Source organism: Alligator mississippiensis, chromosome 14, assembly GCF_030867095.1.
Source record: "Alligator mississippiensis isolate rAllMis1 chromosome 14, rAllMis1, whole genome shotgun sequence".
Lineage (NCBI taxonomy): Eukaryota > Metazoa > Chordata > Crocodylia > Alligatoridae > Alligator > Alligator mississippiensis.
In genome coordinates this window covers 35136496-35149184 of record NC_081837.1, presented here as the reverse complement: position 1 = coordinate 35149184, position 12689 = coordinate 35136496, and the positions used below count along the sequence as shown (strand labels likewise).

At 45.6% G+C, this 12689-nt stretch overlaps 1 protein-coding gene across 3 annotated transcripts in view; it reads left to right on the top strand.

Annotated features, from left to right (window-relative positions):
• Positions 1 to 12473, top strand: part of KCNA10 (potassium voltage-gated channel subfamily A member 10) — a 36679-nt gene extending 24206 nt beyond the window's left edge. For all 3 annotated transcript variants that reach the window (XM_019492462.2, XM_059717283.1, XM_059717284.1), the window contains one exon: positions 10678 to 12473. In XM_019492462.2, coding sequence (XP_019348007.1) covers positions 10752 to 12314 — 1563 coding nt within the window. In that variant the 5' untranslated portion in view covers positions 10678 to 10751 and the 3' untranslated portion in view covers positions 12315 to 12473. The remainder of the gene's footprint in view (positions 1 to 10677) is intronic.
• The last annotated feature ends 216 nt before the right edge of the window (positions 12474 to 12689 follow it).

The window sequence follows — 12689 nt, the reverse complement described above, 5'->3', positions numbered from 1 at the left end:
AGACCTCATTCTCGGGCATGTGCAAATTAATTTTTCCCCTCCACACATTTCTTTCTGTATTAAATTATTTACTTAGAAATGCACAAAGCTTTGAGGATGCCCTGCCTTGTGCTGGTAAGTCCCATATGTGACTGTGATATATAGGGGCATTGCAGGCTGGGGAGGGGGAAAGAAATGTTACGGCTCTTCTAATCTGCTCAGCATGCCCGGTTTTCAGGTGGAGAGTGTTTAATTGCAATAAGTATGAGGGATCATTTGTGTCTGTAGTCTTCTCCAGGCAGAAGCAGAAGCAAACTGTGTGTCGTTCTTGCCAACAGCAGGGTTTGAGGTGGAAGGAGAGGGAAACTGTGACAAAAATTGATTAATTTGCAAAAATAATGTGCTAGAAACAAACCCCGAGTAGTACCCTCTAAAGTGACCTTTATTTTTTTTTCCAGCCTAGGATTTAAGATAAGGGATATTAGTTAATCAGATTCTGGGAAGCAGATGTTAAATGGTTTAGAAGGGAGAAAAAAGATAAATTTCTGGCTCAGACTACCACCAAAACTCATCTCACCTTCACGTACCTCAGTGGCACTTAAATAGCTGCATAAATGCAATTTTTGGCTTCAAGAACCGGTGGTAAAATAGGATCGCTCGCGTATGTGCAAAATGTCCTCAAGTGGAAGGGAAGGGAGGCCCTTATACCTTTTAGCCCTGTGGTTGAGACACTTGGCCAGGGAACAGGGAGCCAAGTTTTAAGCCCCTTTATCCAGAGGGGTCTTGAACCTTCACTTCCCACGGTCTAACACAGGGCTATAACTATGAAGCCACGGGATAGGCGAGTGGGGGCTAACCCTTTTGTGTGTCCTGCATCCTCCCGGAGTGCCACTGTGATCCCTTTCCCCTGCCTGACTTGCTGCTCTGCTTTCTGCTCCCAGTTGCCACGTTCCCTACCCCCCTGCTCTGCCGCGTGCCGTACACAGAGGTTTCCGGTGGCACATGCGCTGCAGATTGGCCACCCCTGGGCTACACGGTGTCCAGTGTGCCCTCCAGCCCTCTTCTTGAAGCTCGCTCAGTGATCAGTCAAGTGAGGAAGATTATTTGGGGCCAGGAGGAAGCTCGTAAAAGGCAGAGGGAGCGTCTCTTACTGACATAGGCTTGGAAAGGAGGGAGCCCTGGTTGCAAACAGCTATTTGGCAGCATGCATTTACTATTTATTCATGAGTAATCGGGGTGGGAGAGTGTCCTCCCCTCTGGCCAGAACTCATTGGGGAATTTGGCTGATTTTGATGTGCTTCTGTTTAGGGAAAGAAGTCGAAGCAAAGCCTTTTGATGAGGTGGTGCACAAGAAAAACCTTTTGATGTTCCATTTTGACTTCATCAAAACAGAAAGGTTTTAGTTTTCATTTCAAAATGCCGATTTGCATTGCCCTTTATTATAGTTTGCATTATAACTAACACTAGAACAGAAAATCAAGTCAGGATCTGAGTGAAATGCTTTGATCCACGTGGAATGCACTGATTCACCCGGAAGGATTTTCTTTATTTTAAATCTGGTTTTAGCTTTTCAAATGTGGTGGTTTCTTGACAGCTAGTTTCAATGAAAAGCTCAAGTTGCTGCCTTCACTTTGCTGCAGAAACAAAACGAATTCCCCTCATGTCAGGATTTGATGTGCAGTGGAAAGTCTGAGACCAGCTCTGCTCTTCGGGCCAAGCGGTTGTTAATCTCAGGGAGCATCACGGCAGAATGCAATAGGATGAGCAAGACGCGTTTATTATAGACCACAGCAAGATCTTCTTACAGCACGTGCTTCATTATCTGGAGTGATTTAGTATCATTTCTAAGAATAACTGTGGCTAAAATACAGGGGTTGATCAGTGCTGGGCCCCACACCAGGGCTTAAGTAGCGTTCAGACACTAGGCACCCATGTCAACTCCAGTCTCCGCACCATGGGTTAACTGTTTCTTAAACAGTTTGGCCCTTTTGTGTAGTAAGTATCAACCATCATCCTCACTGGGTGCATCCTCACAAGATGCTCACTGCACAGTAGCCTAATAACACTGCGCAGTAGCACGCTGGGCAAAACCTGTGCTAATACATGACTGCACAGTCATATTAGGCTACTGTGCAGTTAACGTCCAAAAAAACCTATGTGCCGGTGCTAGTGTGCCGTAGTGAGACTTACTGAACATTGATTTAGTACTTGGTTATCCAAGTACTACACTTAATGTGCAGTAACTATCGTGCATTAATGAATGTGTAAACACACCCGCTGCTAACCTTAGAGCATTTTACAAAGAAGGTGACTATGGCCATCTCTCCCAGGAAATCTCCTGCAGAACCAGGAACTGAAACAAAATCTTTTCAGCTACATGCCTGTACCTAAACAGCAAACCTGGCCTTCCTCTGATTTTTATATCAGATTCTCCCTGTTTGTATAATGGTATTATGTGCCCCAGTGCAGATGTCAAATTTTACTGGCTTTGCTCTCCATTATGCATCCTTATAAAAAAAAAGAAAAAAGCCAAAGCCCTTTGTTTAAGGAGCGTGATACAGTGAGATACCAATGGTACCAGATACCGAATGCATTTGGGAGGTGAATTCTGGAGGAACAGAGAGCAGCTGCACCACAAATTGTACTCTTGAGAGAAGAAAAAAATATTTTTGACGCTGTTCCTATACGTTTCCAGTTGTGCTTTGGTGTCTTTCAACAAGTATTGTTATTCCCTAGCTCTAAAAAAGAAAAAGAAAAAAAGAAAACAATGCAAAGTAGTTTCCAAATATCATTTCATGTTTTGGAGTGGTGTTGAGCAGTGCATTATTGCTTTACTTTTCTGCCTGCAAATGGTGGCAGGGTTTCTGTGGAAAGGGGGTATTTATTTATCACTTCTGTCGCAAAAGGCAGGGCCAACTGTAGCCCTGCCCAGATTCACAGATTCATAGATGTAGGGTCGGAAGGGATCTCAACAGACCGTCGAGTCCGACCCCCTGCCTGGGCAGGAAAGAGCGTTGGGGTGAGATGACCCCAGCCAGATGCCTATCCAGCCAGTTCAGTTATGACCATCCCCATCTGACCTCTCCTATGCAGACAGAGGCAACTCCTTACCAGTCTCTCCCCTCTCACATACCCCAAATGAGGTTGATTTCCAGCCTAAACTGAGTGCTGCTGCTCTCTGCAGCACCCTGATCTCTCACTTTTCATCGAATCATAGAAAATGAGGGTTGGCAGGGACCTCAGGCCACCCCCTGCTCAAAGCAGGGCCAACTTGCAGCAGTTGCTGATTAAATCCACCACTATTGCTGCCCAAAGACATGCCAAAGAGAAAGAAGGGCAGAGATGACTCCCCTTTGGGAGTCCTGTCTGTGACAAAGGCGAGGAGGAGGAAGAGAATAGCTTGATTGCCCTGATGTATGAATGATGGCTCCCACACGGAGGCAGGGTCTTGGTTTGTTCTTGCAGCAACAAGCCTTTAGTACAAGGGCTGTCTTTTCATATGTACAGCACCTAACACCCTACAGGTACAATCCCTGGCTCAGGGCCTCAAAATATTATTAGGCATGCAAATAACACTTCAATCCTCCAAATGGCAGCATTTCCTACAAAAGAGCCCATCTTCACACTGCCCTGGGTGGAGCCAGGTCAAATCTTTCAGCTGCAACTTGTTCACCAAAAAAATGCAAATCCAGTTCAACCAAAACATGAACTTGCCAAATAAATTCATTTAACCCCTGTTCCTAAATGATCATTTGCAGCATTTTAAAAATGAAACACGGGTTTTTGGAATTCAAAATAATCTCTTCTAGGGTTTCTCTTCAGGGTGTTTTTTTTCTTTTAAAAAACCCTCGTGCCTACCAGAAGGCTTGTACACAAAACAAAACGTCTCAGTTCTGTTTGAAATACTTCATCCAAACCGATAGAGTGGTGGGGTTATATTTAAATTCACCAAAAAAAGATTCAAAATACATTTATTTGGGGTCAATCCATAGCAATTTTTTTTCTTTCTTTCTTTCTTTTTTTTTTTTTGGTTCCACAAAGCAACAAAAGCATCAATTAGACGTTTAGCCCATGAGCAGTGTCTCAGAGCACAGACTTATGCCTTTTGACACAGCAGCCGTACTTCCTGTAGCATCTAACTGGCTTTTTCTGCCTCTGCACTATGTGTTATGAGATCTAATGAGACCACATAGCCCAAAGCAAGAAAGCAGCACGTAAAACAGCATTATTTGAGCGTGGCTCCCATAATCCTGCTCTGTGTGCCCTGAGTCACTTGAAAGTTGTGTATATCATGACAAAAATGAAGACAGTCAGTCAACAAACATTAGATCTAGGCCCAACCTGAGCCGAGATCCAAGCTGAATATCGAAGCCAGATGACTTGGATCCTATTCTTGCTTTTTTCCAATGATTAACTTGACATTTTCTAAGTTGCCAAGGACCCTATGGAGCTGAAGGGGTTAATGCTTTCCCCACTTACACTTTCAAACAGATCAAGGCTTCCTTAGTTAGAAGCCTCTGAGTCAGCAGCTGCTCTACTATCCTTTGTTTCCCTTTAAAAACGAACTCCAAAGTGCTGTCTAAAAAGGGTGAATCATAGCCAACAGAAGAAATATTTTGCTGCTCAACAGCTTCTTCAGCCTAGCTGTCTAAAGGTGAAGCATGGATTTGAATCGAGCCCTGCAGTGGACGTCATCATCCACGGTACGCTTCAACTCCCACTGTCCTAGGCATGGATTTTTTGCAGTAAAGTGCTTTCCCAGGAAGAGCGTGTCTATAGTTGAGTTGAAAAGGGCCAATTTTGTAGCCATCATCTTCTTTTCTCCATTGGACCAGATTGGTATGTTGACCCCACTTGCTCCCCAACACATTTGTGTCTTGTTCTGGACAAAAAGAAATGCAAAACTCTACAACTCTTGGTTCAGAGGTGATACCTTTTTATTAAACCAACTCAGAAATCACAAAAAAATATATCTTTCTCCAAGCTTTCAGGTACACATGCCCTTCTTGGTTCAGAGGTGATACCTTTTATTACACCAGCTAAGAAACTGCAAAAAAAAAAAATCTTTTTCTCCAATCTTTTAGGTGCACACACTCTTCTTGGTTCAGAGGTGATGCCTTTTATGAGACCAACTAAGAAATTGCAAAAAAAATTCTTTTTCTCCAAGCTTTCAGGCACACACGCCCTTCCTTAGGCTCAGGGAAAATTTAAGATGGTAAAAAAGTCCCCATAGGTAAGAAATAAACTTCATTTTTGCACAGAGGAAGCTGAAGGTGGACAACATACTTCTTCCTGCTCTTTTCCAGTGTCCTGTGGATGATCCTCTTCCCTGTTAATCACTGGCCTCCTGTCTTTCTTTTCCCTTGGTTCATATTCATAGCATATGATAAATAATACAGGACAACCACTTTCATCTGAGGGTCACTCAGAGAAGAGAGGAATATTCTCCTATCCCCAGAATACTTCAGTGCATATGAACATCTTTCATATTTTAATTAAAATGTTTCTTCAGAAAAGAATCACAGAGGAAAACACTCGGACTCCCAAAGTTTTTTTGTTTTGGGCTTGTGCAAAGAGCCTGCTTTTTCAGCTCTTCTTGCAGTCAGTGGGAATGAAGAGCTCTCAGCACCGCATGGGGTCAGGCCCTGACTTGCTCTGCCACCGCCTTCCTAAGTGATCTGAGTCAAGGCTCCTAGGCGGAGCGCTTCAAAGCTGTTTAGGTGCCAAATGCATTACAACAGCGAGAGTTATACCTTTATGTAACATTGAGGATACGGACTGCTCAAGGCCACAGTTCTCCCGTCTGTAAAATGCAGATCATAACGCTTTCTTTCCTTATTGAGCTATTATAGGTATAAAGTATTTAAAGACAGAGAGTAAAGCTGTGCAGAAATTGGAATTTCATTTGGGCAAGCAATTATTATGATCTTGAAACGTGGTTCAAATGGGAGCGGAAGCCAGAATTTCAAACGTTTCCCACAAAACAGAATTTTCAAGAAAAAAGCAAATCATTTCAGTCTATTGAAATGTTTTCTTTCAAAGAATGAAGCTTTCATTTGGACTCTTACTTTATGACCGATGAGAATGCATAATATAATCTGAAATACATTTTACAATTTGTCCTTTCAAAATGAAAAATGAAACGGCTCCATTCAGATAATACTGGTACTATCCGAATGGAGCACTTTCACTTTGCATCCTCTAAGTGCATCATTTTGATCTGTTAATCAAAACAAAATTTTGTCTAATTGACACACCTCCTCAGAAAGTTTCCATTTATTTAAAAAAATGGCTTTTTTTTTCCCCCAATGGAAAATTTTCCTCTAAAAAGTTTTCATCCAGCTTTAGCAAATGATCCTGAATGTATCAGAGAAGATTCACTCCAATTACTTCTAATTTGTATTCACCTATCTTTATTAGTTCCATCATTTTATATGGTCCCTGAGCTCCTCTGTGACTTTATCTGCAAATTAATGATACAGCAGAGAATAAACTAAAGGGAAGAGACTGTATGAATAGCTCAACGGAGATGTGCACATAAGTATTCTTTAAGACATACAAGCACTTAGTGCGTTTCTTTGAGCCGCTGAAATGGAAGTGAATTGTGGCAGAATGTGATAAAGTTGCCAGGTTACTTGAGTGCCTGATAATTGCAAGCATTTGTACATGGGAGGGGGGTTTAGTTCCCCCAAATTGAAAACAGTAGGTTTTTAATTGGTGGGTTTTTAATTGTGAGGATTAAAAACCCACCGTTTCAATGAGGGGCTTCCGTCACTGTTATGGAGCAGTGACAGCACACACTGACACCCCCTGCCCCCCCCCCCCATGGGCAGGCTTCACTGGAAAGAAAAAAAAAGAAAAGAAAAAATGGCAAGGGGCCTGATTTTTAATTTTTTTTAATCGTGAAGACTGCCCACTTCTCCCACAGCTGGGGAGTGAGCTGCCGGTGGGCCCTGAGCTGTGGGGGCCTCAGACTTTCCCTCTGGTGGTGGCACCCACCCACTAGCAGCCCACCTGGGCAGTCCTCAGGGCCACCTGGGCATCCGGGGCTAGTTGCATGGGTGGTGCCCCAGCTCACAGGCAGCACCTGGTCTAATCCAGCTGTGCATGGGGTGCTGGAAGCCCAAGCACGCTCGAGGAAGCTCAGGCACGGCGGGGGTCCAGCACCCCATGCACTGTCCATGCCAACTGGGACTGCCCAGGAATGGGCTGGCTTGCCCTTGGGTCAGTGCAGGAAGGTGGCAGGAGGGCAGCTGAGTGTGCTGGTGGCTGGAGAAGGTGGCGGGGACGGTGCACGTAGCCAAGCCTGAGCTTCTGCGAGCCTGGCACCCCATGCACCATCCCCACCACCTTCTCCAGCCACCAGCACACCCAGCCACCCTCCAGCCACCTTCTCACATTGCCCCATGGGCAAGCCAGCCCATTCCCGAGGCATCATAGGGAGGCAGCAGGAGTTGTGTGACATGTACACGTGACAGATTTTTTTTTTGTCCGCATTGGGACAATTTGCACAACCAAACTAAAATACATTGGAGGTGGTCTAAGTTGCCATGGTCAAAAATCTTTTTACATGAAAAAAAATTGTGCACATGTACATAGTGACACCATTCTGTTAGACAAATGGCAATTTCTCATCACTTTTCGTCACGTGTACATCATCATGTGTACAGGCGCCCTGGCCAGGTCTGTTTGTTTAGAGCAGTGTGGCTAACCTGTCGTGTGTATGCCACAGGCAGCCTCTTTGTGTGGCACGCAGCACATCGGGGGGGGGACAAGCAACACGGGGGCACTTTACTGCAGTCTTGACTAATTTGCTCTCCAATAAAGCTTCGCCATCTACACATGCAGTGCTATTAGACTGGAGTGCACTAATTAACCCCACTGTAGGATAGTACTATCCTATGGCAGAGGTATTTAATATGCCACACTAGTCCCTCACTATGGTACCCTCATGCCCTGCTGAGCCTCTCTGCAGCATATTGAGCCACTGCAAAACAGCCCCAGGCAGGCAGGTTGACCCCCCCCAGGCTCGTTGCCAGCCATGCCTGTGCCACCATAGCTCAACATGCCGCAGTCCCAGGAACATGTGTAAACACTGCACCTGGGAGCAAAAAACCCCAGCCCAAATTGTGGCAGCGTTTATTCAGCTGCACTAATTGCATGTTTAAATATGCCCACAAGGAGTCAGGTAAGGCTGGAATCACAAAGTAGAGCATCAGCTGGCATAGGGAGCACAGGGGAGGAAGCAGAAAGCAGAGCAGCAGATCATTAGGGAGCAGGAGCTCAGGCAGGGGAAGCGGATCAGAGTGGCACTTGGTGGGGGGATGGAGCTAATTTGTGGCACTCCTGCCAAAAAGGTTGGCCTCCAACTGGTTTAACTACAGTGAGCCGGGCAGGGAGTTCTTTAATTTTATGGTAACTGTGTAAATCAGGGATTCTCAGCCAGAGCGTCATGGCATCCTGGGTTGCCTTGAGATCCTTTCAAGGGTGCGACAGGGTGCCACGTAATGTTAGCACTGTTAGGTGTCCAAACACAGTTCACAAGATTAAACCCAGAGATTTCAAATAGGACCCTATATATAGAGAGTTAAAACCAGGCTCCCCTGCTGTGGTCTGTCTGGGTTCCTTTCAATGGAAAAATTGCTCTAATATTGTTCTGTAGTCAAAAAACCAAGTGAAAAGTAAGAGTTGGCATTTTCCAAGGGGAGCCTTGAGTTGAAGGAGGCATGCCTTGAGTCTAAAAAGGCTGAGAACTACTGGTGTAAATCAGTAATCATATATGTGCATGCTGACAGCAAAGGCTCTGGGCCGGAGCTCACTGAAGTCTTCCGAGCATGTTCAGAAAGCAAGCACAGAGCAAGTGCAGTTCTGGGTCCAAACAGAACAAACCCAAACTATGTTAAGTGTCACAAATTGAAGTCATACAGCTACAAAAGTGCCACATAAGCACATGAAGGTGAAGTAGGATTTAGCTTGCTCACTCGCTCGCGTGCTCTCTTTTCCTGCTCCTTCCACTACTGCGAATGCATGCTCTGCAGTAGAAGGTATAGCCTTCTTGGATCGCTCAAGTATACTTTAACAATCCTTGTAGCAGCAGGGCACTGCCCACCATTATCCCTCTGTTTTACCTGTGGCAGGTGAGGATGTTATGCTTTGTGGTTGTGTGACAGGGCTGACTCTGCAGTTTCAGTATAGGTTAGCCATTAGTCAAGCCCTTGAATGGGATGGTTTGAATAGGGATGATCCTGCCTTAGGCAGGGGCTTGGACTAGATGGCTTTCAGAGGTCGCTGCCAGCCCTACTATTCTATGGTAGTTCTCATCCCTATCTGGTTTTGTCAATGCCCTGTAGGAGCAGCTCCCAGTCTTTCCCTGTGGCAGGCCCAACATCAGCTCAAATGAGAGACAAAGGGTAGAAATAGATGCTGCCTGGTGACCCATGTGTACTGCCATAAAAATGTTTATGGTGGCACAAATGGCGAGCATATAGATGTCCCTACCTTTTGTTGGTCATATCAGAGGAAAATCAATGGTGCAACAAAAAGTAGTCATAAATTCTGCTGCTTTATTGCAGTGGACATTTGTTAGCTCTGTGGTGGGAGAGTGCAGATAGGCTGAGCTGCCTTTACTCTCCAGCCACCCCAGGGAGATGGATTTCCCCATTCACAGAGAGACACCCTGGGCAATCTTTATGCCAAGAGCCAGTTACCCAGACCAGCCCCGGATAACTCCAAGGCAGGTCTGGATAAGCGGAGAAGCAGGGTTTCCCCACTTACTCAGACCCAATTCGGAGATCCCACGGACGGGTCTAGGTGAGCAGGGAAAGTCTAGGTCTCCATGCTTACTCAGACCCACCCTTGGGGTACCCAGGGCCCTGTTTGGGTAACTGGGGACAAATCCACCCACAGGTTTTCCACCCAGGTCTGGGTGAGTGGAGAAGATGAGCAGGACTGTCAGGGTGTGGTGCCTGATCCTGGCTCAGGAATTCTTGGGTTTTTCAGGACTAGACCCCTCATACCCCAGGAAAACACATCACCCCCCCTTGTCCCATACCATCAATAGCAGGACAAGGGGTGGCATGTTTTGCCCGGTGAAGCAAATCACGTGTGTTGCAATGCATCCTGGCACAGCTGATCTGCTTCATTCGGCAATGTCTATTTCTGGCTTAGGAACCAACCCCTGCCCGTTGCCTTCAGCAGGACCGGGCTCTGTCCCCATGTCTTTCTTGGTTCAAGCAGTCAGTCAGGACTCATGAGCTCCTTTTCAGGTTCTACCACTGCATCACTCTAACCTTGTGTGCTGCAATTTGTGAAGCTTTGTTATTGTGATTGCGTGTGCAAAGCAATTTGAAATCCAGGTTTCAGAGGGACTATGATATTGCAAGCTTGGGAGGGCATTTCCTGCCAGGACACCCAAGTTCTATTCTAAGCTCTGCTGCATCATCACCCTTTACCCTTGGATACTTTAATGTGTGTTGGAAGGTTTAATTGCAATAATGAATGTATGTAAAAACAGTCTGCAGAAGCGTTGACCGACAGAGATAACAGAAGCATGAAATATCATCCCTAAGTGCAACTGATATTTGGTTAAAAAAAGTAAAGGTTGCATGGACACTGATCTATTTAATTCTTTGCAAGAAAGCAAGCATCATAAGCACACACACACAATTCATCTCTGTCTCTGTGTGTGTTTGCTTTCAGATCATCATAGCGTGGGAAAGACACAAGCTGCTGGTATCTGACCCGGGGATTTATCCTGCTAATCTGATTACTGTATGATGGACGTGCCCAGTTGGAAGGAGATGGAGGTAGCGCTAGTCAGTTTTGACAATGCCGATGAGATAGTGGAAGATCCCTGTTATTCAAACGACCTTATCTCAGCTAGCCAATCGCAGAAGGGACGCCCCAGCTGTGCCAGCCTCCTGTCCAACTGGAGAATCCTCATCAATAGCGAGAATGCCAACAATGAAACCATTTTCTCCAAGTTTTCTGCTGAATTCAGTGAGCACCTGGGTGCAGAACGGGTGGATATGGATGAAGGTGACCAGAGAGTCATCATAAACATCGCTGGATTAAGGTTTGAGACGCAACTTAAAACTCTCAATCAGTTCCCCGAGACCCTGCTGGGAGACCCAGAGAAGAGGATGCATTATTTTGACTCCATGAGAAATGAGTATTTCTTTGACAGGAATAGGCCTAGTTTTGATGGCATACTGTACTATTACCAGTCAGGGGGGAAAATCCGGCGCCCAGCCAATGTCCCAATAGATGTCTTTGCTGATGAGATCACCTTCTACGAACTGGGCAATGAAGCTATGGACCAGTTCAGGGAAGACGAAGGATTTATCAAAGACCCCGAGACTCTCCTGCCCACCAATGACTTTCACAGGCAGTTCTGGCTGCTGTTCGAGTACCCGGAGAGTTCCAGTGCTGCCAGAGGTGTGGCATTGGTCTCCGTGCTGGTGATTGTCATCTCCATCATCATCTTCTGCGTGGAGACTTTGCCTGAGTTCCGAGAAGAAAGGGAATTTAAGGCCACCAAAGAGGTCACTAGCAACATGACCAAAGCCATGCTGGTCCCTAGCACCTTTACAGACCCCTTCTTCATCATAGAGACTACCTGCATCATCTGGTTCTCCTTTGAGCTCTTTGTCAGGTTCATCGTCTGCCCCAGCAAGTCTGAGTTCTTCAGGAACATCATGAATATCATCGATGTTGTCTCCATCATCCCCTACTTTGTGACTGTTATCACTGAGCTGATCCAGCATAGCGAACTCAACGGTCAGCAGAACATGTCCCTCGCCATCCTAAGGATCATTCGGCTGGTCAGGGTCTTCCGTATCTTCAAGCTTTCCCGGCACTCCAAGGGGCTGCAGATCTTGGGACAGACCCTCAAAGCCAGCATGCAGGAGCTGGGCTTGCTCATCTTCTTTCTCTTCATTGGAGTCATCCTCTTCTCCAGCGCCATCTACTTTGCAGAAGTGGACGAGCCACAGTCTCATTTCTCCAGCATCCCTGATGGGTTCTGGTGGGCTGTGGTCACCATGACAACTGTTGGCTATGGTGACATGTGCCCTACCACCCCAGGAGGGAAGATCGTGGGGACTCTGTGTGCTATTGCAGGGGTATTAACTATTGCACTTCCTGTTCCAGTCATTGTCTCAAACTTCAACTATTTCTACCACAGGGAGACAGAAAATGAAGAGAAACAGATTCTACCAGGGGAGGTGGAAAGACTACTTACCAGCGTGATTACAGGGAATGGCAGCATGCAATCTTTGAACAAGACCAATGGGGGGTGTTCTCGTGATAAGCCCCAAAACAATAACAGATCATGAACTTGACGGGACAGTATGGCGCCAGTCGGGGTTTGACAAACGAGGTATAAAATGTCAACACGTTGTCATTTTTTTAAACAAAATTGGATTTTTTCTAGGCATTTTTCAGTCTCCAGTTTCCTGTGGCTGTTCAAATAAACACAATCTTTCTTATCTCTCTCCCATGTCCGCTGGTCTATTTTATTATCCGATGCTCAGCTGTTTGGCATTTTACTTCTCAACTTAGAAATCTAAACTCATTTCCTAACTGATGCAAGATAGCACCGCTGATACCTAGCTCTTCTCAGCTGTACATCTCAAAGTGTGTTAGACATGAAGTAAGCAATAAGCATTAGTATTCCACAGACACGTAAGCACAAGCAGAAAGAGATGAAG